Raw genomic sequence first — 25,882 nt, 5'->3', positions numbered from 1 at the left:
CGCCTCGTAGAGAGCATTGTGAGCATGTAGATCGAGAGTTGTGAGCATGTAGACCGGCTATTTTCACAATTTCCGACTCTAATATTTGACAATTTGGCCCATGTTTAATTTGTCATTTCAGAGGTATTAACACAATCAATAACCAAAGACAATGCATAGCTATTTTTTCCAGGACCTTCCATGACCCTTGATAAATTCCAAAACTTTTCCAGTACCGGAAAAATATTTTTCCAATTTCAAAATATTTCCAGGAATTTCATGACTGTGGGAACCCTGTCTAACTGTAGTGATCTGTTGGAATAACAAGAGCTGTGGAGAAAAAAAGGGATTTGGGGCCTTGGGTTGCATCTTACCCAGAGAGGTAACAAAGTGTTCATGGGCATACAGGGTCTTCATGCAGCGCTTGTTCTTGTAGTCCCAGATCCTCAGCGTCTTGTCGTCGGCACAACTCACTATGAACCTGCCTCCAGGATGGAACAGGAGCCCACGCACCCAGTTGTCATGACCCACCTAGAGGAGGGGAATAAGACATCCTTCTCAAAATGGTTCCTGCTAAACAGTAGGGGTGTAACGATACCTTTTAATAGCAATTCGATACATATCACGATACATGGTTGACGATACGATACATGGACGATATTGGTTCATTCATGGTGATACGATAGGATTCGATTAAATTATTTAAAATCGATATAGTAACTATTTAGCAAAGAAATTAAATCTGTGTGAAAGGTGTGGATAGTGCAGGTTTTTAAGGGAAACATGTATTATTATGGATATAAATAAGTAAACACAGTGATTCTCTGCCAAATACATGAACATTGTATATTGACAAACCTGCACCTTGACATGAACCCAGAGATTACACACATTTATCGATAGACCAGTGTAACTATATGGAAAGGAAAAGTAATTTTTTCTTCTTAAAAATGCTAAATACAATGCACAAGTAGGTAGTATCGATACAATCGATTCTTTGCACTGCCGATTCGATACGATACAAAATAAAACGATACAATTCGATTTTAGCGGCTTTCATTTCGATATACTTAAAATGTTTAAGTTAAAAACGATGTTTCGATACAGTTACTATATCGTTACACCCCTACTAAACAGACATCAGCTATAATTACGTGCACAGATATCCACTTCCATTTCTGGACGCCCAAGTATTCATTGTTTCATGCACTGGCAGCTATGAACACCATGACCCATTTATAATAACATGGTATATCCATGAGACACCAAGGAGAAGGTGCCAGAAATATCCAATACTGTCCCATTTATTGTTGAGTTTCACGGTTTATGCATGCCCAGTACATCCACAGCAGGTGGGTGGATATTCATGGGAAGAATTCTGTAGGACCGTCGTAACAGTCAATCCTTAACTCTTGTTTTAGTTTTATTTGCGGACAGAAACAAACAGGAATATTGGAAAGCTAAAGATGAAGCCATATGACCAACATAACTTAAGATGTCAACGGTGTATCTAGATAAGAAAGCTTGTTCACTTAAAACACAGGAAGGACACCAAGACAGCCATAAAAAGAAGTTCAAACAAACTCTTGGACTGCAAACAACCAATGTAAAAAGAACAAACGTCGTTGCCACGACCCTTGTCATGAAAAACACACACACACACACACACACACACACACACACACACACACACACACACACACACACACACACACACACACACACACACACACACACACACACACACACACACACACACACACACACACACACACACACACACACACACAAACAAACATACCAGGGTCATAATGCACAAGCCAATGCTGACGTCCCACATCTTAATAGTTTTATCTCTGGATCCAGAGAGCAGGAAGGGGCCAGGTTTCCCACTCTTCTTATTCTGCAGGAGAAACAGACACGGTGATGGTAAATCCACATCTAATGCCTCAATATCATAATGTTTCCACTCAAGTTAAATGACAATTCAACAATCACATGGAGAATAGGCTCCGTGTTAAGGTCTTTGCACACTGCTGCGTTTTTCGGGCCGAATATCGGAGTGAATTTCGGAGTGCGTGAATAAAAAAATCAACCTCACGTTATGTCAATCACGTTTGCACACTGCCGCCCATTTCGTATTTATTTTCGGACCAGTGTTGATTTTTCCCGATTTTCGCAGCTGTCGCACTGAGTCCCTTGCTCTCTCTCTCTTTCCTTTCTCTCTCCCTGGCCTACGGCTTTCGGATTTCCAAAACGCAACGAAAACACGCAGTGCAGTGTGTGCAACCACCTTTACTCAGCAGAACTGTGGTTCCATTTCCCAGAAGGTGGCATAAACATTTCCTGTTCCGGGTCAGTTTCTCATAGCTTTATTTGATTGGTTCTGCAGCAGTTTTGAACAGAAAGAAATATGAAGGTGTCGTGTGTCCAGTTAAAAAGGGAACTATAGTTATTTATGTACAGTCCATTTGTTACCTAGCCCCAACTGTGTGAAAGCAAAATCCTGAGAATCCATTTTTAAGTGTAAAAATTGTTCATTTTTACAAACTTACCATTATGCTTTAATTACAATTATATATATATATATATATATATATATATATATATATATATATATATATATATAAAGCTCACAGCACTGCAAGCTTGTAGATCTGCTATTTTTGAAAATGTGTGAATTCTTTGCAAATCATTGAATATATCTTTTTAAAAGCAAACATTTGTAACTCAAATATTTGCTTCTGGGGGTCCCTGGGGTTCCGCGGTCAAATACATGTGATTTTGAGGGTCCTTGACATTAAAACGTTTGAGAACCACCGATTTAGAAGAAGGATTTAGAAGACATTCACAGCCAAAAAGACCTATCACGCTGTGAGCTTGCATATCTGCTATTTTTGAACACAGTCAAACCAGAGGCCTCAGAGGTCGACAGAAGACAACTGTCCTGTTGTGTTCTACATACCTCCGAGCCAGTGGCTTCCAGTATGGTGGGGTGCGCGCTGTCCGGGGCCCAGGCGATGCACTCCACCACATGCTCGTGCTCCCGCAGCTCTGCCTTGCACTCCTTGGAGGCGGTCACCCACACGCGCACCGTCTGGTCGTTGGAGCAGCTGGCGATCAGTGTGCCGTCCTGGTTGGGGCGCACCATGCGCACCCACTCCCTGTGGCCCGCGAATGTCTTCACACAATATCTGTGTGTGGGGAGGGGGGGGGGGGGGTATCAGTTATACACACACGCTTAATAGACACACCTTGATGTGGATCAGATTGGCTAGTTAAAGGGGTTGTAAGTGAGTTTATTTGTCTCCTTAGCGTGACCGTGCGTGAAGCTATGTGTGTGTCTATGCATGTATGTGTGTCTGTAACCTGGCCTGCAATACCACAGGGATTTCTTTTGTAAAAAGTAAAAAAAAAAAAGTAAAATTGCTGTTTAAAAGTTAAAGATCTATTGCTATAGAGTTGTTCAGTCTCTCATCCTTCCAGCTCTTTAGTAAACAGAATTTGCATAATAATAATAATAGGCCAAATAAAATAAAATAAAATAAAAGTTAAATGCAGGGAAACCTGAAATCCCAGCATAAAATTCAAGTCTCATCTAAGCATTCTGTTATGAAGTACATAGAGATGCACTTGTACGGAAAAAATGGCAGATGTAAGAATTCTCACCCAGTGGCTACTTCCCACATCTTGATGGTCTTGTCTCTGGAGGCAGACACTATATGGTCTCCATTAGGCATGATGGCTACAGACGACACGTTGTGGTCATGGCCTAAAACACAAGAGGACAGAAATTAGTAGGTTGACAAGTAAAGCAATTATGCAGCCGATTAGTCTAAACACATCTGGTGCCAACCCCGAGTTTCCCCGAGTTTGAAAAGGTACTACCCCTGTGCCAACCCAGAGTTTCCCGAGTTTGGGCCGTTTTTTGAAGATTTCTTTTTTTTTTTCCAAAAATATTTTTTGGACCTCCAGAAATGTATTAGGCATGATCGTGATCGCAAAATTGCATGTTTAACCCCCATACCAACCCATTCTTTCAAACATGGCAGCCATGTTTGTTTACATCTGAAGAAAACATAATGGCTGATAAATCATGAATGCCTGAAGGGATTTCCAAGCGGATGTTTTTGTTTGAAAGCTGTGAACAGTGTGCACACACGTGGTGCATCATCTAGGCATGGGCGTGCACGATCCGTGCATTATAAATTACATGGAAGTCTATGGAGACCATGGCATCGCGGGACATTGGAGAGAAAAAATCACTGCAACATAAGTGGAACCTTTACATTCACTTGTTCATTGTATAATTAATGTTATTATAGTTACGTTTTTTTCTTCTTCATATATTTAAGTTTAATATGACATCATTTAATCAAATTTATTTTTTTAATATCTTTCAAAACATCGGTAATTGTGTTCCAGGATTCAAACCCAAAAATCTGGCATTGGTTAGGCTCTATAGAGAACTCATAAAGTAGTAAGATTTGAGAATGCAACTAAACAAAGACCATATTTTGCATCATATTTTGTCGTTCACACACAGCTCATGATCGCCTCATGATCACGGGTGTAAAGATAAAAAAAGAAAGATGTGACAGTGAGATGGTATCTTAACACATCGGATGCCCACGTTGTGTCTACAAGTCAATTTCTTTGATGTCGCTGGAGGCCCACGACGCGTTTGACGCGTTGTACAGTAAACTATACTGTACTGTAGCTACTGCACTTGGCTACCGCGGTGATGAAACAAACTCCATTTCCCAACATGCAGCGCGCAATTACGTCACCCGGACGTGCTGTGTGTCTCGTTGACTTCCTGTTTAGCGGCTGCACAAAAATGCTTTTTTCTCCTAATCTAGCTTTTAAATCACTTTCATTTCAAAACGGCAGCCTCTTCTACCTGCCGTAACACAAACACTGTGGCTTAGAAATGATAAAAAACGGTCCTGACTGAAAGAAAAGATTTTCGCGAAATAAACAGGACATACTCGGATTACATTTACTCGGATTACTTTTCTCGCCAGTACTCTCGCCGGTAGGTAAAATGACGCGTTGCCATGGGCACCAGCAAATAAAGACACGTTAACCACGTGGGCGTCCGATGTGTTAAACATTACTGACCATGCATTGTCCGGATGCACTCAAAGCCCTGGAAGTCCCACAGCTTGATGCTCATGTCGGCAGAACACGAGGCCAGCAGCTTCCCTGTCTGGTCAAAGGAGATGTCCTGCACAGAGTCTGTGTGGCCCTTCAGGGTCCGCTCAAAGTCCCCCGCCTCGTAGTCCCACACCTACACAGCACGCACACACACACACACACACACACACACACACACACACACACACACACAGTACACACACATAGTGCTGTCACGGTTATGACATTTTACGTGACGATTAACTCTCAAATACCTGGAACGCGCCCGAGTCGCGTTAGATTTTAACCACTTTAACCATTATTTTATGCTTTAACTTTAGAAAAAATAGCAGATATACAAGCTCACAGCGCGGCACCGAGTGCCGCGCTGCGAGCTTGTAGATCTGCTATTTTTGAAAAATCGTGAAAATGTGTGCAAGTCTTTGAATATCTTTGACCCGATCTTTGACCCGACTTCTAAATCCTTCTTCTAAATCATGTTGTTCTCAAACTTTTTCATGTCAAGGACCCCCAAAATTACAGGTATTTGGCCGTGGACCCCCCATCTCAAAATATGTTGTTCCAGGGACCACCCAGAAGCAAATATTTGAGTTACAAATGTTCGCTTTTAAATAGATATATTCAAAGACTTGCAAAGAAATATCATGATTTTTCAAAAATAGCAGATCTACAAGCTCGCAGCGCGGCACTCGGTGCCGCGCTGTGAGCTTGTATATCTGCTATTTTTCAATTGTTAAAGCGGTCAATAATCCTAGGCCTGAATGGGTTAATTGTCACTCAAATAATTGCGATCAACAATTTCATTGTGTTTTTGTGTCATTGACAATTACATTTCTGTAAGAAATGACTAGCATATTTGACAACTTTATACTTGAAAAAGGACATTGATAGTGGAAATAGACGATCTACAAGCTCACAACGCGTCGCATCGCGACAGGTTGTGAGCATGTTGCGTTGCATGTTTTATTTATGCATTTCCAAGTTAGATTTATTACACATTTATGTTTATATATTCATGTTATTGTAGAACTTCACAGGTCATACAAAACAATGTTTCACTTGGCAGTGTTGCTTGACGACTCAATGTTAACGTGGGGTGAATATTTCATGAGTTGGACGCTAAATGCTGTTTCTGTACCGGCATTCTGTAGTGATGCACAGTATCACTACAGACGGGAAACCCCCATACAAGTTGAGTGGACATCCACTGTCTCTTTAAAAGAAACAACAATCCAACACTAGACTATCTAATTCAAAGTGATAGTGACCAAAAAGGGCGTTTGATCAACAGCAAGATGAAGGAAAGGAAAATCCGACTGAGTCTGCGTCGCAGGTCCTTATTTTGATCTGTCCCATCTCCTACATCCTAGCTCCTACAGGAAGTAGAATTCGGTCTGCCATTCTTTTCCTCGTGTCAAGTCTTATGTAGTCTCGCGTGGCCAGACTGTTCCCCAACGCGATTTGCAAATGCTCCCGGCATACAGTCCGGGGTACGGGAGCTGCCGTTCCAGACTCTATATAGCATTCGGAGATTGTGGAATAGTTGTCTGGCTACGCAAGACTAAGTCTTATGCCTGCTCGAAGGACATAGGAAATAGGATCAGGAGTCATCATTGAGGAGGTAGGACGTTGGAAACCTTGACGTTTGATGATCCTGCCCCTCTAGCTGACAATATAACTAGAGATGCACCGATCAGGTTTTTTGGGGCCGATACCGATCACCGATCAGCTGGAATCAATATCTGCCGATACCGATATTACCGATCGATCAAAGCACCGATATTACCACCGATATTACCGATCGATCACAGCGTGAAATCCATAAATTCTTCTATTGTGTCACTGTCGGAGCATTTATATATTTAATGATTCCTCTTACACAACATTGACATTGTATATATTAATTCAATTCAACTTTATATTTTAAGGTCATGATTTGATTCGATTCTCAATATGATATATTATCGTAAATCATTTTAGTCCTAGGAAAATTCCTCCTCAAGAAAAACAAAACAAAAAGGTTTTCTCATAAAGACAGTGGCAATATTGTCTATCCTTCATTATTTTCAAGGTTATTTGGCTATAATGGTTAATAGCAACAATAATAGGCCAAATAGGCCCTTAAGATTTTCTGTACACTATATACATATTTGGGGTCCTTGCTCTTGGCATGAAAATGTTTGAGAACCACTGTTCTTAAACAATATCAGACAACAACATTTCTGTTTGACTGACCTTCCCAGTTTTTTATTTTTATAGACCTGTTTGCTGGAAAAAACAGGATATGGCAACACTTTTTATAGACCTGTTTGCTTGTTTCTGTCGCAGAAACTAAATGGCAACGCGTCATCCTCCTTACATCTAGTGCTAACGGTTAGCACCTGTGGAAATGACTGTTTTAAACTATATAAGGGAACTACAAACGTTATCCTTAGATCGACAACAACTACCTCCAACTGTTGTCCTCCAATGACTTTGGAATTATGTTTTTTGGAATTAAGTTTAACATCAACGTTACAGCCTCTCTCTCTTCTCTCACGTCGCAGAGAGAGAGAGAGAGAGAGAGAGAGAGAGAGAGACGAGCGGAGCCTCGTTAACCCAAAGAGAGAGAGAGAGAGAGAGAGAGAGACACGAGCGGAGCCTCGTTAACCCAAAGAGAGAGAGAGAGAGAGAGACACGAGCGGAGCCTCGTTAACCCAACACAGCTGAAAACGCATTCATCTGATCACTCAAATCGTGGATTTTACTTTGAGAAGTCAACACCTACAAAGGTAGAAGTAGGCTACTATTCCAATGGTGTATCCAATATGTTTAAAACAAACAACTTTCATCTCACTCTGTCCCCCTTTCTTCGGTGCATGTCTGTGTGTGGTGTGGGAGGAGGGGGGGGATTAAGTGGCTCACAGACAGAAGTGAACATGGAGCCGCACGCACGCACGCACACACACACACACACACACACACACACACACACACAAGAGAAGAGAGGAGAACAGAGCTCTCCTTCGTCAGAAGCACGCATGCACAACGCGCACGTGAATCGAACGTCAACGTCCCTTTTGCTTCAATCCCTTGATCGGCTCGCTTTGATCCAATTATGGAAACACCGATCAAAACCGATATGGCCTTGATCGGCCGATCTGATATCGGAACCGATCAATCGGTTCACCTCTAAATATAACGCCCCTACATGTTTGACCCATAGAGTTATATATAATATAGAGGACGGACAGCCCCGCCCCCAGCCATTCTTTTCAATGCAAGTTGCTCAGTGGCGTTTTGAAGAACCTGGAAGCAGCCGAATCCAGGTGCATTGTGGGGGAATAAGATCATCTGGATGCTCCAACTTTTCTTACGTTGACAAACGTCTTACGGCATGACCGTTACGAACGTCGCTCTACGTCCATTGAACCTGTGAAGTTGTCATCAGAAATGGACGTCGCACGACTTGACACTTCAGAGGAACGACGTGCCACTTCTCTAAACGAATGTTCCTCCTTTCCTCTGTGACTGTCCTCTTCTCATTTCCCACATGCTTACTCAGTGGGCCGGACTAACATACAAGGAAAGGATAGAAGTGTAGGAAATGAGGATGTAATTTAAGGACCCGAGACGCTGAAAGAGAAACGGCTATTTGCATGTTTCCCAGGGTGCTCTGGGAGCACTGTGCCAGCGTTGCCCCTAACAACAAGAGCATCAGTCGATATCCACGCAGAGAGCGGTGACACAGCAGAAAACCAGCAGGGAAAACAGAGCCATGGGAGGAGGGCAAGGAGGCAGTGAGGGGTGGAGGCGGAAAGGCGAATGAGAGCAATAGGACAAAGGGCCCTCAGATCCACAGCATGGCTGTGATCTGCAGGATCAGCGCTGCAGAAAACCCTTGATGTTGAGTTGAACAGGTCAAATCAGTTGTGATAACGTTTAATACTAAACATAAACCAACTCAAATAATAATGTGCACCACTGATTTGAATGTGATCAGTTTGAATTAAATTCTCCCAGCGCGATAGTCGATAGTTATTTATTTATGTCTAGGTTTAAATTCAGCTGGGATTTTATTGCACAATGTCTGCACGTAGAATTAGCTTGGGTTTGAAAGAAACAGTTTTATTTGTCAATCCATTTTCATTCTAAATAATGCACTGGGAAAAACGGGTCTTATTTCCATTTTACCATAAACATTTAAATATCTGGACAGAATGGGTAATTTCTTATTTTTTAAGTTTCAAACTTTACAGAGCTTGCCATTAATTCTATCGTAACATATTTTGAATCACTCCACACACACACACAACTCCTTCCACATCCACATGAAAGGGAGCATGCATGCTCAGCTTTCTACCCTGCATAAGTAAAGGTTACATAAAGACAAAGAAAACGACCCACCAACACCAGACCTCGATATCCTTACACCCACCTTGATAGTGGCGTCCTCAGAGGCCGTGACCATGACGGAGAAGACGGGGTGGAAGATGACGCGGGTGACGGGGCTGCGGTGCCCGCTCAGGGCGTACCTCTCTGGGGGACGGGGGATCCACTCCTTGGGGTCTCGCTTCTGTCCCACGGAACCACCGTGCGTCATCTCCTCCTTGGCCTCATTCAACTTTGACTCAAGCTCCATTACCTGTCGGAGGAGGGCGGATATGCAGAGAAATAGCGGGGAAGACAGAAAGTAATGTGAGAGAAATTAGTATCTATATCTCAAAATAAAATATATATATGTCTGTCTGTCTGTCTGTCTGTCTGTCTGTGTGTGTGTGTGTGTGTGTGTGTGTGTGTGTGTGTTGCTGCATTGTGCAATATCATTGTGGCAGTAGAGAAACCGTCATTAGAACACGGAGGGTTCCGAAGGGTTCCCAGTTCGATCCCGGGCTCCCCCAGAGTTGGTGTCCAAGAGTCCTTGAGCAAGACTCTGAACCCCTAGTTGCTTCCGGTGAGCAGGTTGGTGCCTTGCATGGTTTCCTCTGCCATCGGTGAATGAGAGTGAGTGTGTGTGTGTGTGTGTGTGTGTGTGTGTGTGTGTGTGTGTGTGTGTGTGTGTGTGTGTGTGTGTGTGAGAGAGAATGGATGAATGTAATGCACAATCTCTGTAAAGCGGCACCTTTTCCATTTATTGTGAATCTGGCTGGCGTACAGCTGACATAATGAGGAAGAATGACGACTCAAAGAGTAGTAGGGCTGGTTGGGTGCTTCTGACATTTACAGATGCTCGGATGCATGGGGCAGGTAAAACTGTGGGCAAGTGAAACCTGTCTAGACCTGCCCAGACGGGCAATTATCAATTGAGCGCAATGTTATCATGTTTTGTTTTCATTCCTGATTTCTCCTGTCAGTTGCGGGCTGCCTCTGTCTGCCTTTTCTGAGACTCTCTGCCTGAGCAGGGCTCAAGACTGCAACAAAGTGCCAGTTAATATTTACCAGATGGCATTTGTGAGAGTGCATGTTGATCACTAGGTCGGTCTCTCCCTCCCTGCTGCATGTTCATCATCAGTGTGAGCGTAAGTTGTTGAAACGTGCCTACTGCCTAACATCCGGTTCATCAAAGTGACTGACTTTGAGCGACTTCAGGTCATCTTGTCTCGAGAGGCGTCATTTAAATTTAAATCACTGAATTGGCTCACGCAGATTAAATACATTTTGGATAGTTTGTGCGAGGGTACACGCACACTCGTACATCAACAATATAAACATTGTGTGTGTGCCAAATCATACACAAAAGATTATCCACAAACTGACATGCAAGTTGACACGTTGTTTGCTTGTAGATCTGCAAGGTCTCAGATGATGCAACACAGAGTCTGAGTCTAAAAAGGTCATAGTACATAAGTGCTACTAGTACTACCAGTGGAAAGGTTATTCGGGAGCTCAGCTGAGCATGTATGATCTGAAATGACTACTACCGTTTGATTTGATGGGTCCAGTACTTCAATTAAATTAATAGTTAGAAAATGGAACCAATGATCAATCGAAAATTGTGATTTTGTAACAGATTAAAAAAATCATTACCGTATTGTTTCACACACTATCAACAGGCAATAGATTTGAGATATATTGTGAGAGAAATCTTAATCTCCATGCCGCTCTGCTGGCAACGGGACCCCATCGGCAGGGCAAGTAGAAATGTTGAGGGCAAAGTAGATTGACAAAATACTTTCTCTGCAGGGCAAGTAAGAAAGAAACGCAACATCCGACCCGGCATGGCAATGCAACGTGCGTTCACTAAAGTCAGTGAAGTGTTGCTTAGTATTATAGCCGAATGATTCGGCAAGCTTGTCACCATTGGCCAGTGTACACACAAAGGACACAGCTCACCTTCTTCTGTAATCTGATGACTGAGGTCCATTTCTTTTCCAGAAGTCCAGCGTACTTTTTATCTACCTCCTCATTCTAGAAGAAAATGCAACAAAAAACAAAACAAAAACAAGAACAGCAATTAGAACAGCAAACACAGTTTGACCTATGGATTATTGTCAAGGACATTACAACAATTGTTCTTGATCAAACATTCCATCAGGTCTTTGTATACATGGTGGAAATTCATTCCACCAAAGCATGCAGAACAGCTTTAAAGTCTGGGCCGTCCTTAAGAGATTTGGACATGTTTGATTTGCTGTCTGAAAGTGAAAAAAACAACAACCATGTTTTCGCTGATATCAATGGCCGGTGAATGACCCATAAACTTAGATATATTTAGTTTTCATATGAGCAGCACCATCCCATAGTCTTACATGACCATCTACTTAGACTGTAAATAGCAAATCAGGCTCTCGTAAAATAAAAGGAGCCGAGATGTTATTTATTTATCTATCTTTGCCACGTGTATCTTACAATAGCAATCTGGCAATCGGGGAACATCACTGGGAAAAGAAAGCTTACATGTTCACAAAGACTTTAAGTAGTGCAAATGAACAAACTTCAGCACCCATCGTACCTCTGCCATAAGAGCTTATTTTCTAGTTACAACATCTGCATTGATGTTCGTTTGGTAGCACAGGAGACTGCTGCACTGGTAATACTAATAGTGAGAATCCTTGCTGTGGGGCCATGGTTCATGTAGCCAGTGATGGGGGCTGATTTCCCTTCCCCTGTAGCAGCGCTCATGTGTGTTTGTCCTTTATCATTGCTTGTTACTGCTGCCTCTACCATGTTGGCTTAGGGGTAGAGTTGCCGTCTTAGAACACAGAGGGTTCCTGAAGGGTTCCCAGTTCGATCCCGGGCTCCCCCAGAGTTAGTGTTGAGTCCTTGAGCAAGACTCTGAACCCCTAGTTGCTCCCGATGAGCAGGTTGGTGCCTTGCATGCTTTCCTCCGCCATCGATGTAGTGTGTGTGTGAATGGGTGCATGTAATTCACAATCTCTGTAAAGCGCCTTGGATGAAGCCGCTATATAAATGTACCATTTACCATTGTATTTACCATTTGAATGTTGATTTGCAATACACAGTATTTCGCATTTTGCACATCCCACGTAAATGTCAAACCAAGCAGCAACTTAGAACCAAGTTCTTACATAATGGAGGACTTCAGCATTCTACGTATGTTCTTACTTCTTACCATATCTATCTCTGCCTCTTTCTTGAAAGTGGAGTATGCCTCTTCGTATCCATTGGAACGGAGGTAATCTGCTATAGCCCGGTTTCTGAGAAAAGAGAAAATAAAAAGTGGGGTGGGGGGTTGGATACATGAATAAGGGTCCACAACCGTTAACAAATGTCTGATTGGACCATTCAATGATTCTACAATTACCATGATGCATTTCAAGGGGAAGCAGTGGCCAGGCACACAAACACGTTCTGAGGCATTACATTGCAATTTTGCACTAAACACATTGACAATGGACAATGTCATGTCATGGCCACTGACTGTAGCAGCTAGAAACTAGGAAGTAAAAGGTTGTTATAGTTTTCATTTTCACATCCAGTGATTTTATCCCAATGACAAACTTTTCACACAACTCAAGCAGAGTTTAAAGAGACGCAAAGAAGACTGCTCAGTTTTATGTCTGCAAATGGATGAGCAAAATTTATGACTAAAAATGAAGGCTCGAGTTGCAGCTGTTAGGAGTTAATACATCTTCTTTCTCAGGGACACTTCATAAACCAGTGGTTCTCAAACATTTTTGGCTCAGGTCACCCCTGTAAATAACATTTTCATCCACGGCACCCCTGAATTACATTCTTACTTTATAGCACCTAATATGTCATAATAACGGTACATAAATATGTAAATCCTTCCCCTAAAGATAACAGTATGCCACGGGGAAAACTGGAAAGGATATATGTGTTTCCATTAGGACAGACTGAAAATAACTTTTATACTAGACGTTTAACCACTTAAACCGCAGCATTCCTATTCTGGGGTGAACATTCAGAATTAAATAAATAAATAAATAAGGGAGTGATATTGATGAATTCCAAATATTATCAAAGTATTCTGGGGGCCCTTGGACTTGTGTCACGGCACCCACTTTGAGAAACACTGTCATGAACGTTGAAAATGGTGATATTGTGCTTTTAACCGACTGGATTTTGTGCACGAACATGTCGTCAGGTGACTTCACTAAACTAAATGCAACACATTGTCCTCTTGAGTGTTCCATTTATTCAGTGGCAGTGTTTAGAGAAATGTAAGCTCCACCCTCAACAGAAAGAGAAGAGAACCCCACCCTGTCTGGCAGATGGAATTACATAATTCCACCTTCGATGTCAGTGAAAGTGTGTGAGCCGAGCTGCCAGGGAAAAGGGGACCCTAATGTCTGAATCACTGGGATGGTCTGTTTTTGAGTAACCATGGAGACCCGACACAAAGACGGAACCTCTCAATTACGTCCTGAAAAAAGAGGTTTGGACAACATTTATACAGCACACACACACACACACACACACACACACACACACACACACACACACACACACACACACACACACACACACACACAACACACACACACACACACACACACACACACACACACACACACACACACACACACACACACAAACACAGTGTATGTATGTGCGGTTCAGTTCCTTTCTGAAATGAAGGGTGAATATTTCATGAGTAGGAGTGCTAAGTTTAGGCTGTGGCTTCTGTGCCCTTTGACTGGCAGGCAGATCATTTGTAACCCATCATGTGTCCTGTGTAAAACGCATGGACAAGCACAATAGAACATTATGCATCCAAGCCACCTTTGGCAACAGAGAGTGACTGCTGAAGACCGTCCTTTCCTCTCTATAGAGCTTAATCAGTAGGACGTGGTTAGAGTTACTATTGAAAAAAGGCATGGGACTGCAATCAGACCTACAACCCAGCCAAAACTGATTGATAGCAACAATTACACAATGCCCCCCCCCCCCCCCCTGTAATAAATACATACAGCTGATATAAATAGACATTCTCCTAGGCTCGTTACTTGTTTCCATTCACATTCTACCTGAAAACGCTACGAAATGAAAACAATGACGTGACTGAATTCACTACAGATGCACAAAAAGTACAGCATCAGATCTTCATCTTGGGAGATAAATTAAGCAGTAATATCCAGTACAGTTGCATTAAAGGCCATCCATTATCTCATAAATCACCAATATATTGGTTGGGCTCTAGTTTACAGCAAATTCACTTCAATTCAACTGAACTGAACAGAGTTTGATCTAAACCTAAATCAGGGATGATCTTGGTACAGGGAATCTTTTGAGAGGGGTCGTGCAGGTTAGAAAACAGATTAAATACTGTCTAGGTAGGAGTAGGACTATGAATTGACATAATCAAAGCACAGCTCTAGTAACAAATGGTTGGGAGGAACATGATGGCTCCATGAATCACATGGCAATAATCAACTAATGAGATTAATCAGTTTTAACCTCTGCAGTAGGTAATTCTTCCCTAGAACATTTACATACGAGGGCTGTTAATATAATATAACGTCATCTTATTATTGATTATATTGTGAACGATATGAATAATTCGGCATTGTGACACCAAAAATAGACCAAAACTCTGCACACTGTCGAGGCTCAAACTTGCACACTTATAGCCAAATATGGCTGGTAATTTGCATCCCTTTCCGAAGAAAACGACAAGTGCAACCCCAAATATGGGGTCGCACTTGTCACATACATACCCACAGACAGCTATCATCAACCTACTTGCCCACTATGCTTCTCTTCTGTTATATGTACCCTTTTAAGATCTGTTGTTCAGAGGTCAGACTTCACCCATCAATATTGTGATAACATGTATGATTTAAACATGCCTAATATTGCCTATTAACAATTTGGCTGCCCCGGTAGCCAAACTCGTTCACAAACGAGATAAGGTTTCCATGGTAACCCGCATCTCAGACGCTTGCTACGGGTGCTGGTGAAAGAATAAACTGCACAAGTCATGACGCAACGCAGCCAGAAGCAACGGAGAGCGGCCATTATCCATTGACTCCTATTCTATGCTGAAACATAAAAACGGCTTTATCTCTGAATAAGGTGCAAATAACGCAGAGGAGGCCGAGATCTGCTTGTTTTCACGGCGACACTATGCCGTGATGGTCGGCCCCGGTAAAGGATTTTAGTTTTGCGACCGTTTGCAAACAAACAGATCTCCTTCCTGGATCGTCAGTGTACACACACGTGCACACGCACAGAGCTTCCGGGGCTCTTCAAATTAAAGCGTAAGTGAATGGTGGCAGCCGTTGTGTTAACATAAACATATCACTCGGCCATCCTACCTACCAACCAACCAGAGCTAACTGGTAACACAAAAATCACTGCCATTACAGTCTGCACTGGATAGATTAGGGTCGGCTCCTTGCATTAAAACTGACAGTTTCTTCCATTCATCTCTCCTCTCCTCTCCCCTGCCCTCCCTTCCCTTCCCTCTGATCTTTACTCCTGTCATGTGGGTTATGAAATATTCACAACTCCCCAATGCTACCAAGCAGCCACAGACTGTGCACACATCCTTCCTTGCACACATTCTCTCTTGACAGCACACAAATCCTGGTAAAGGAAATGCGCTTTTATCACAGGCATCCTCCTCGTGGATGCTTTCTATTAGAAAAGGACATTCCAAGAACAATCCAATTGTTTTGATTTGAAAGCCCATTCAAATAAATAGGTGATGCATGTTCACGTTTGTAAAAGACTTCAAAGTGCATTGTGAATTACCTATGAGCACTACTATTCATCTAGACATACTTAAGAAATAGTGAGGTCATATTGTGCCATCGTTTCCCCAAATGATGAAGGAAAGGAGGTTTAGTATACAACACTTTGTCTATCTCTAGTTATATCCAGGCCAGGAAACTATAGATATCTTTTTTCTTTCTAGCTTATATTCAATATATTCAATAGGCAGAAAAACAAAGGTTTTGTGCATCCGGACCCAACGTATTGTGGCTCCCTCCACCAGCCACTGACTAGCGTCTGATAAGATTAGAAAATGTACCAGGCACTTACACCTTTCTACCAATCAAATAAGACATTATAAATTAGAACTGGACCTCTCAGTGAGGCTGGTTAGCTACCAAAGTGCCTGGTTGTGACGGCCGAGAGGCCTTTATTATTTGTATTACTTATTATTATGCAGTACTACTGTCTATTATTATGACTGCGATTGTATTTCCCTGATGCAGTTGCCAGCGGAGGATGAGTGGAGCAGGGAACCATTCTATCCGCCAATAGACTGTGTATGTGGGGCACGTGGCAGAGATGGGTCCTGGGCCTGGTTGGCAGGAGGGCTTTGACGATCCGTGACGGCAGCGGAAGGGGGACTGCAGCTCCCCACCCTGCTGGCTATAAAAGCCGGCTTCAGACACTCCTCGTTGAGCCAGCAGACTCATGCTATATCGCCAATGACCCGACGTTTGTGCCTTTGACCCTTTTCTCTGTTTTGATATTTTGGTAGCTTATATTTCTGTTCTGTTATTTCTGTATTTAGACCTGCTTTTTGTTGTGCCGTTTTGTTTGGGTGTTTGAGCAAGCTCTGAAACCGGCTTCGGCCTAAAGCCGTTTGGCTACAGTCCATAGGACTTGATTTGTGCTTCTTTAGTCTCGTTAGTCTCCTCTGTAGTTGTCTAAAGCCTATAGTATTGAGAAAGAGTAAATCTATATTTTTCTACTATTTGACTATTGTTAACGAAAAGAGTGACTTCTGTAACCTCACTATTTGCCTCCATATTGTGAATAAATCCATCTATTTTTGCAAACTGGTCTAATAGTGAATATGTATCGACCCATTTAGCCCTAGACAACTTGCGGGTCATTACACGCATGAAAAGCCACAGTGAAAAGCTATATCTGTTAGTAGATGTGTCCATATTAGGGATGGGATGATAATCGCTATTATCGTTTCTTTGGTCACATTAACCGTGCTATGAAATCTTCAAATTGTTCCATCCCTAGTCCATATAGGCTCCTTGGTGTTACTCACAGTTCATCTCGTTGTCTCTGTGACAGCACCATGGTGCCTGTAGTTGCTCTACCTCCAGGTGGAGGGGAGATGATGGGGTAAGGGTCGGGGGTGGCGGAGGGCGGTACTGATGGTGCCGGGAGTTCTTTGGTCCCTTGTTCGTCTCTTGCGTTCTGGAACTTCAGAGGGGAGCGGGGTGGCAAAGGTGCCACACGCCGACCGGTTGGACGCACGGCTGACAAACGATGACAGTTGTGGGGGGCGAGGACTCAGAGGAAAGTCACAACTCAGCCGTAGAGGAAAAACTCACCAATCAGAGATGCCCATGATCTATTGGAGAGAAGAGAGACGGGGACAATCGGTTAGTGTGACAACCAGCAGTGTGTGGGGGGGAGTAGGGCTCGCTCCGAATGTCTGAACGCTATATTGGCATTCAGATCTCATTTACAAGGTTCTGACTTTGACGTTTTCTTTTTTGCCTCCTAAGGCTACACACACTCCACTTTGCCTGCAATACCGTTTTATTCATAAATCGGGGTGTGCATGGCATGCACATTATTACATACGGTTATGCCTTAAAAACTCACGTAAAGGGATGATTATCCATTTGATCAAGAATAGCCTACAATAGAGTAAGGCACCATATTTTTTTAGCTGCAAAATTTGTTTAGGCTTTTATGACAGTATAACACATCAATATTAGTTCATTAAGCCCAGGATGCTTCCTAGCGTGATTTGGGAGCAAACCAGGTTGGCCATTTCCTGAGCTTAGGACACTGCCGTGCACCTGAGGCCACAGCAGCATTAAGCCGCTTAGCAGCGAGACCAGACAAACAAGCGTCTTTATTTGTCCAAGTGTTAGAGCCCACCAGTCCTCCATTCTGCTGACAGTGCAGTGCGAAGGCTCGAGACAGGGAGCTAACTGGATTAAACCCAGACAGGGAGAGGAGCCTTCGACACGAAGCTAGCACTTGTCCATTTGCCTCTGTCACTGTCTGTTAGGGTGTAGGGTAGGCCAGCAACTTATTGTCCATCTTCAATAAATGACAATACAGCCGACTGTTACAACACGTTTCAATAACAAGAAGACAAAAGTTCTAATAAGCAAATCATTAGATATGCAAACACCTTTTTTGAATCCAGACTTCCAGAGACATTTAGACTAATTTGTGACACCACTGTGTGTTGTTGGAAACTGAGTATTAAATAAGCGCGCTACTCCTGGAGGTTGGATTGGGGGCAAGTCCATGCATCATACTGGCATAATGTCCAGGGGGGTGTACTTTTACATCATGACAGGGATGTATTTGTACATCAAGCTGCCTCACGCTACAGAAACAGGAGATAGGCTCCTGCCCTATGGGCCCCATGGCTTGGCTAGGCTTACTTACTACTCTTGGAGACCTTCATGCCAATGACAAACCCTTAGTCCTTCCTTTCCTGAAGATTTAAGACAGACATGCGAAAGTGTGATTTCTAAGTACACTGCACTCGTAGAGTCTCAGAAATAGCCTTGTCTAACCCAATCAGATACAGACTTTCTACACTTTACGTAATCCTGCCAGAGCCTTAGCTATTACACCTGCATGATACACTTGAGTGGTTGCCAGGAACTGTGTGCCGGACTGCCGGTGAAAAATATTTGCAGAAACTCATAGAGAGGGACAGAGAAGAGGCAGGGGGTGGATGCAACATGCAAAATAAACAAGTAAAAGCGTATGGGGGCCCTCGCTGGTATTTACAGAAGTCAAGACAATACTTCACCTATGATGTTTAAAGGACGAGCATCAAGTACTGTACTAGCCAATCGTGTCAGCAAATGATCAGCTGGTCATTAACAGAAGGAAAAAAAAGAAAAGGTTCAACGTCCACTCGTCCAGACTATGTACTGGGTTCATCAAAACTAGCTATGTACAGGAAATGTGAGGTGCCAGGTGCATGAAAATGAAACCAAAACATATTGTGATAAGGAATTATTGGACAAAACCCAGAAAAAAAATCATGATTGCCATGTTGTACTAAACGATAGGACAGATAAGGTTATATAATAACCAGCAGTGTAATCAAGCGGTTACAATTCATCTTTCATCCACTGACACAGACAACAGAAAGGACATTACCTATGTTGTTGACAGTCTTTGACAGTGTGAGATGATCTAGGGTGATTTCCCAGTGGGAGTGAATGTTCTGACAGAGAGCGTCGATTGCTGATAGAATAAAAACAAACGCTTCCCCAAAATCTGCTCAACAGGCTTTCTGCCATGCCATCCCTGCTAAAAAAGGTCTCTCTTGACGCCATCACAGACTTGGTTATCTAGACTCTAGAGGGGGTGTTCAACCCCAAATTGTGTATGCACGTACAGTCGTACACAGAATTATTGTTGGTAGACATTTAGTTATGCTCCCTTAAAAGATAAACAAAAAAAAGCATTGTTATAGGCTTGATCATCAATAAACAACAAGCATCCTAAGCTACGTGTTTCAACAAGTGGGGTCAGAGGCAGTGCCTAGTCGTACTGCCTATCCAACTCCTCACTTAGACTAAGCATTTTTATTAAAGATTTCTCACAGTAGCTGGCGAGAAAACCATCTCCGAGGGGACCTACTGGTACACCGAGATGAAAATAGCAGATATGCAAGCTCACAACGAGGCTGTGAAGTGTCCATCTGCAGGCATTGATACAAAGGCTTGCCCACCTGCCCCCGGCAGGTAAATAAAACTTTCAGCCAGGTGAAGTTTGCTTTCAGGTTGCAGACGCAACCATCTATAAACACAACACCAGATATCTGTTTAAACACCTGAATGTGGCCAGCATGCTCTGTCTTCTGGTCTGTGGAATGTAAAATAAGTGCAGTTTTTACTGTTGCTGCACTTAAACTGTAAGTGAATAAGCACACTTCTCATGTCACTGACTGCTGTATTTGAGCTGTTTCACTAAGACTGCAAACAACTTTGTCGTCTCCACTCCTCTCTTTTTGAGCGGTGGTCACACCGTCTCCATAGCGTGGCCGTGTGTGTCTGTCTGTAGCCTCTGGTGTAGCCTGAGTACCCTGGGTGACCAGAGAGGTGCTGTTGAGTCTAGCCTGCCCTGAGCATCAACTGCAACACACACACACACACACACACACACACACACACACACACACACACACACACACACACACACACACACACACACACACACACACACACACACACACACACACACACCCCCCCCCCCCCCCCCCCCCCCCCCCACCACCGCTCAGTTCACACGGGTGTGATTTTTGATATGCTCCCAGACCAAAATACATCTGATAGGCTACGGTCTGTTTTGTGTACTCTCGCTAGCTGTTCTAAAATCTACCGGGTGCGTCACAGCTGAACAGCCTTCTCTCATAGTGTTCATCATCACCTCATCGGAGATCGTAGAAGCAGCATGTGAATTCTGCTTTTAGGGCAGCTCTTACTGTCAAATCAAGACTATTCTCTTGACTGTGTGTTAATAAATTATTATAAGTCTTATATCCAGGGGAACAAACCAAACCTGGTTGGTGGAGTAGGAGGAACAGTATAAAATGTTGTGCGACTCCCTCCCAGCTTGCTATGGAGGTGCTTATTAATCACATTAACACTGGCTTCCTTATTCTGATCTTAGACAATCTACGAGCTCACAACACAACACGTTGTGAGCTAGTAATTCTGTTATTTCCGCCGAAGAGATTAGTGTAAAGGGGGAAAAGGGAGGGGTCCTATAGACTCCTGGGCGATCCCAGTCAACTAAATAGGGTCGAAGTGGTTAAAATTCTGAGTGTGTCCTGAAAGGAGGGCATGGCTAAGCCCCTTCGCTTGTGCCCGGTTACTGAATAAAAGCTTGCAACCTGCAGAAACAGCAGTTGTGCCAATTTTAAAACCCACAGCACTACAGAGCTTAAGGCAGGACAAAGAATGACCTGATAGGTCTAGGAGAGGTATAAGGAGAGGAATAATTTCACTACAGAAACTAAAGCCAGTAGGGCCTGAAGATTGTGTAAACCTGCTCACAATTCAGGAGACAAGGATAGGTCAGAGCTGGATGAGTGAACCATAGGACACAAGCATATCACTCCTAAAAGCTTAATCAATACATCTGTGAATTATTAAATTAGACTCAATCTTGGTGTGTCACAATTTTTAATCCAAGGTCCTCTGTGTGTGTGCTGTGTGCGCATCTGTGTGTGTGGTGGCTATTAGCCAAAATACTACCTCTTACAATACAACGATGAATGTGCTGCAACTGATGAACGGCAGATCACAATATGGCCAGTCACTTGAGGGCTCACTGTCCAAAATGGGCTAGATGAGGTCAGCGTAAAGTTCTGTTCCATGCCATAATATAATAGCAAGCACTAGCTTCATAACTCTAGACTGAGCCCAAGGCCTGCTATCTTAAGACACAGAAAACCGGCTCTTCTCTCTGAGCCATCTCCTGAATTCATGCTCATTATTTACAGCCAGAATGCCACTGCCCACTCTCCTGCTTTTTCTTCTCAAAATGCCTCCTTCAATACATCAGAGAATCAGGATGGACAAGAGAAGGTTTAGTTTAGTTTTCCCCATTACAAGATTCCCGCGTTCAACCCCGGTGTCCATCCATACTTTGGGTTTGGTACAATAAAATTGAAATAAAAATATCCACAGATTTTTTTGTCAAAAAATGTCAAAGATAGCTGACTTTCAAGCTTACAACACAATGAAATATATCCATGGAAGCTCACAACGGGTCACAAATCGTTGCGACACATAAGCTTGTAAAAGTGGTAATTTTGTCTATTCGTAGTACAACAAAGTATACAAGACTCAAGTGTTTAATTACTAGAGTGTATGAGTAAGAGTATGCGCGTGTTTGGGTTGCAGAGAACACAGAGGGTTGTGGGCTGCTTCAATTATTTGCTAGTGGTCACGACATTCATTGAAAGACAGAGGTAGCCTCCCATCTCTGCATGTCAACAAATCATCATAACGGCAGTGGCACAGAACGTAGGGGTGGATATTGGCAAGAATCTCGCGATATCACGATACTTGGTTCACGATGCAATAGTATCACGATATATTGCGAATCTTTGCGATACAATACTATTGCGATATTTCAGCTTTAAAAGCTGAAGGCGCTGCTCTAATGTTGTTTTCGTCATTCCCAGCCATTTTCTCGAAAGACCTCACTCACTGAACCGTGGGAAGGGGAAGTAGCTACTATAGTACAGCGACATTTAGAGGCAGCGGAGTGTCAGGACTCAGGACCGAACTTCTACCATTGGTTCCTATGCATGGGAACATATTTTATTTTCCTCAAAGTATCGCAATACTATGGCCTGAAGTATCGATACAGTATTGGCAAATAAACTATCGCGATGTATTGCGGGATCGATTATATTGCCCACCCCTAATGTCAGAACGATGCACAATTAGCACAATACGTAATATTCATCCATTTTTTTAAGCTGTGTAGGTAAGACTGGCAATACATTGTATCCACCAACAATAAAATGTAACAAACATAAAAAGTTGAAAAGATATTCACGCAAACAAGCATTTTACAAAATACCATAACAAGAATACTTGGCCGTTGCTCCTTAATGTCAAGAGCTGAAGCTATCAGGAAATAAGAAGTGTCAACTGACATTTTCAATGGAGGGGCCAGCATGTTTACAATAAGATTAAAAACTGGGCCTAGACAAATAGCCACCATCATTATGATCCTCTCTATTATGCAAATGTCATTGTAAGAGAAGATTAAAGAAGCAGATGCTGCAATCGGACCATTTCTAATTATTGGTGTGTGTGTGTGTGTGTGTGTGTGTGTGTGTGTGTGTGTGTGTGTGTGTGTGTGTGTGTGTGACTGTGTGTGTGCACATCTCTCAAACATGATTAAAGGGCAATAAAACTGCCTACAGCAATAAAACTATCTGTAACCAAATATTTCAAGCCAAAATTAGCAATCAGTCATCGTTGTGTCAAACTCATGAAATCATTCATTCAACCTCTACAAGCGGCTCGACGTTGTCCCTCCTTAACAAACAACCCCCTGCAGCCTCACGTGCTGGAATATACATCAAATGGCATGGACCACATATCCAGAGCTGTCCCCCCACCCTGATTTTTCTTGCTTTAGACATTATGTTTAAGACATAATGATGGAGAATTGCAGATGCATTACACGCACGCGCGCACGCACACACGCACACACACACACACACACACACACACACACACACACACACACACACACACACACACACACACACACACACACTATCCATTCACAACAGCAACAATTCATTCATAAATTAATTCATTAATAACTCAATCCTTTGACAATGTACTAGAAATGTATAACCCGTTTTCAAATAGCACAAAACACATCACTGGAAAATGTTTTGTCATTCCAATCTCATCTTCATTTCCATGTTTACCATTTCCCTTCCTCTGTCTCAACGTGTGTGTGGAGGGGGGGGGGGGGCTTTCAGGGGGTCTGACAGTTAGGAATCAACTGCACTTTCACAGGTCTGTACCTCTGACAGTTACAGATGTGATATACGGTAATTACAGACCCAATTAACATTGAGGATATTACAGTATCTAGATTGTGGTTCCAGAGATAAAAGAAGCTGTATCAAATAGGGTTATAATGCATATCAAATTGAGGGTCCTTGAAATAAAGAATGTTGAGTTATTGCACACACTGACACATCAATGACTGGATAGATATGGGACTTCTAATGGAACAGTTTGAAACACACAACATTGGTCACCTGTCGCTCTGTGAATTCCAACGCATTGCTCAGGTGCATTTTTGGAATTTCTGAGATCGGAGGGGCGTGTGTTTTGCTTTGTGCAAACCAACAGTAACAACTAAGTCCTGTCCCTACACCCTGCATCATGTAGCATGTTTAATACTTAAGTGCAGCAAATGTTTAACATCGGTCGTCATAAACAGATACCGAGCTAACCAAGTAAATTAATCAGGCCATCAGGGCCTCCAAGACGCATCTCGTGTCACAGAAAACATTGTTTAGCGGTCTATTCGCCACTTGCCAGTTATTAAACGGTAGGCCGGAGAGGTCTTTGACTAGTCTCCGCCCTGTTAGCTTGACCAAGTTATTTTCCCCAAAGCGTGGGAGCTTAATGAATAAAAAATGTTATAAAACGTCAAAAAATGGTCGATGAGACCCTAATATAGAGGTGAAGGTATCCGAATTATAAAATGTGTCTGTATAATGTGTGACGTGTTGTGGGCAGCTTCACTGGTCCACAAGGGCAAGGCTGCAGCAGATCCTCCTCGCTCAGCAACGCCCTTTCTAGCCGGGCTAACAACCCGTTAGCTTAGCATCATCACAACATACAGCTCAAACTAAAGACTGTTGAGATCATCTGAAACCAAGACATCGCAGTGCTGGCATTGGATCACACCAGAATGAATCGCTGCGTGTCCATATCTACGACAACTATAAAGCAATGAAGTCCATGCTAACCTGGCTGCCACACCCATTTCATCATCAGAAGAGCAGCAGTCAAAGTTTGAATTCTGAGGCTGAGAATATTTACCGGGAGGAGGACGTCGGTTTACAAAATGGTCAGCTAAAAGCTGTGGTGACAGCCTGCCACAATAATCGCGGAGAGGTTATCACGTATCATTAGAAGAACCCCTAAAAACAATGCGACGCTGTTGATAAGCTATGTTTCTTGGATAATGTTATTTTGCACAAGAGAGCAGAGCTGTCACAGCAACACTGTCCTGATGGCTAAATCGTGTTAGCTTGTCTTCTACACACAACTTCTACTAATAGACGGAGACACATTTCCCACGAACGTCAAACAAGTTGTGTGATTGACTGGATGCATTCTGGTATACATCCATGGTCTCATCACAGAATATCTATCATTACATTAACTAGAAGGTCATGTTCTTGTGGACAGTCAGTGTGAATCCATCCATGTTCCTGTGCTTGCTGCTAGCTAACTCGGTGGCGTAAAGTAACTTAGTACATTTACTTAAAGTACAATTGAGGTATTTTGAATGTACAGGAGCATTTCCCATTTTCAGTACTTTTACTCCACTACAATTATTTGGCAACTTTTGTTTCTAGTTACATTGTAGATTTGAATTATTACAATACATGGCCATATGAAAGCTCACAATGCGACGCATTGTGAGCTTGTTATTTGTATTTACAAAATACAAATATGTTTTACAATGTGTTTTTATACACATTGTATACATTTGAAAATCTGTGAAACGGGATATTCTGCATAATGACTGAGTACTTTCTACTTTAGTACTTTAAGTGCATGTTGATACCAATACTTTGGTACTTTTACTC

General features: G+C 42.7%; 1 protein-coding gene across 1 annotated transcript in view; it reads right to left on the bottom strand.

Moving 5' to 3' along the window:
• LOC308304192 (lissencephaly-1 homolog A-like) overlaps positions 1-25,882 on the bottom strand; it is a 28,451-nt gene that overhangs the window by 2,145 nt on the left and 424 nt on the right. Inside the window, exons 2-10 of the mRNA XM_080748752.1 lie at positions 17,564-17,872; positions 12,692-12,776; positions 11,452-11,526; positions 9,557-9,763; positions 5,104-5,272; positions 3,649-3,751; positions 2,945-3,173; positions 1,781-1,882; positions 354-510 (exon numbers count right to left, since the gene is read on the bottom strand). Coding sequence (XP_080604878.1) covers positions 354-510; positions 1,781-1,882; positions 2,945-3,173; positions 3,649-3,751; positions 5,104-5,272; positions 9,557-9,763; positions 11,452-11,526; positions 12,692-12,776; positions 17,564-17,595 — 1,159 coding nt within the window. The 5' untranslated portion in view covers positions 17,596-17,872. The remainder of the gene's footprint in view (positions 1-353; positions 511-1,780; positions 1,883-2,944; positions 3,174-3,648; positions 3,752-5,103; positions 5,273-9,556; positions 9,764-11,451; positions 11,527-12,691; positions 12,777-17,563; positions 17,873-25,882) is intronic.

Source organism: Nannobrachium achirus (genome assembly GCF_963921795.1).
Source record: "Nannobrachium achirus genome assembly, chromosome: 19".
NCBI lineage: Eukaryota > Metazoa > Chordata > Actinopteri > Myctophiformes > Myctophidae > Nannobrachium > Nannobrachium achirus.
The sequence above is the reverse complement of the archived record's forward strand: the minus strand, read 5'-3'. Positions and strand labels throughout refer to the sequence as shown.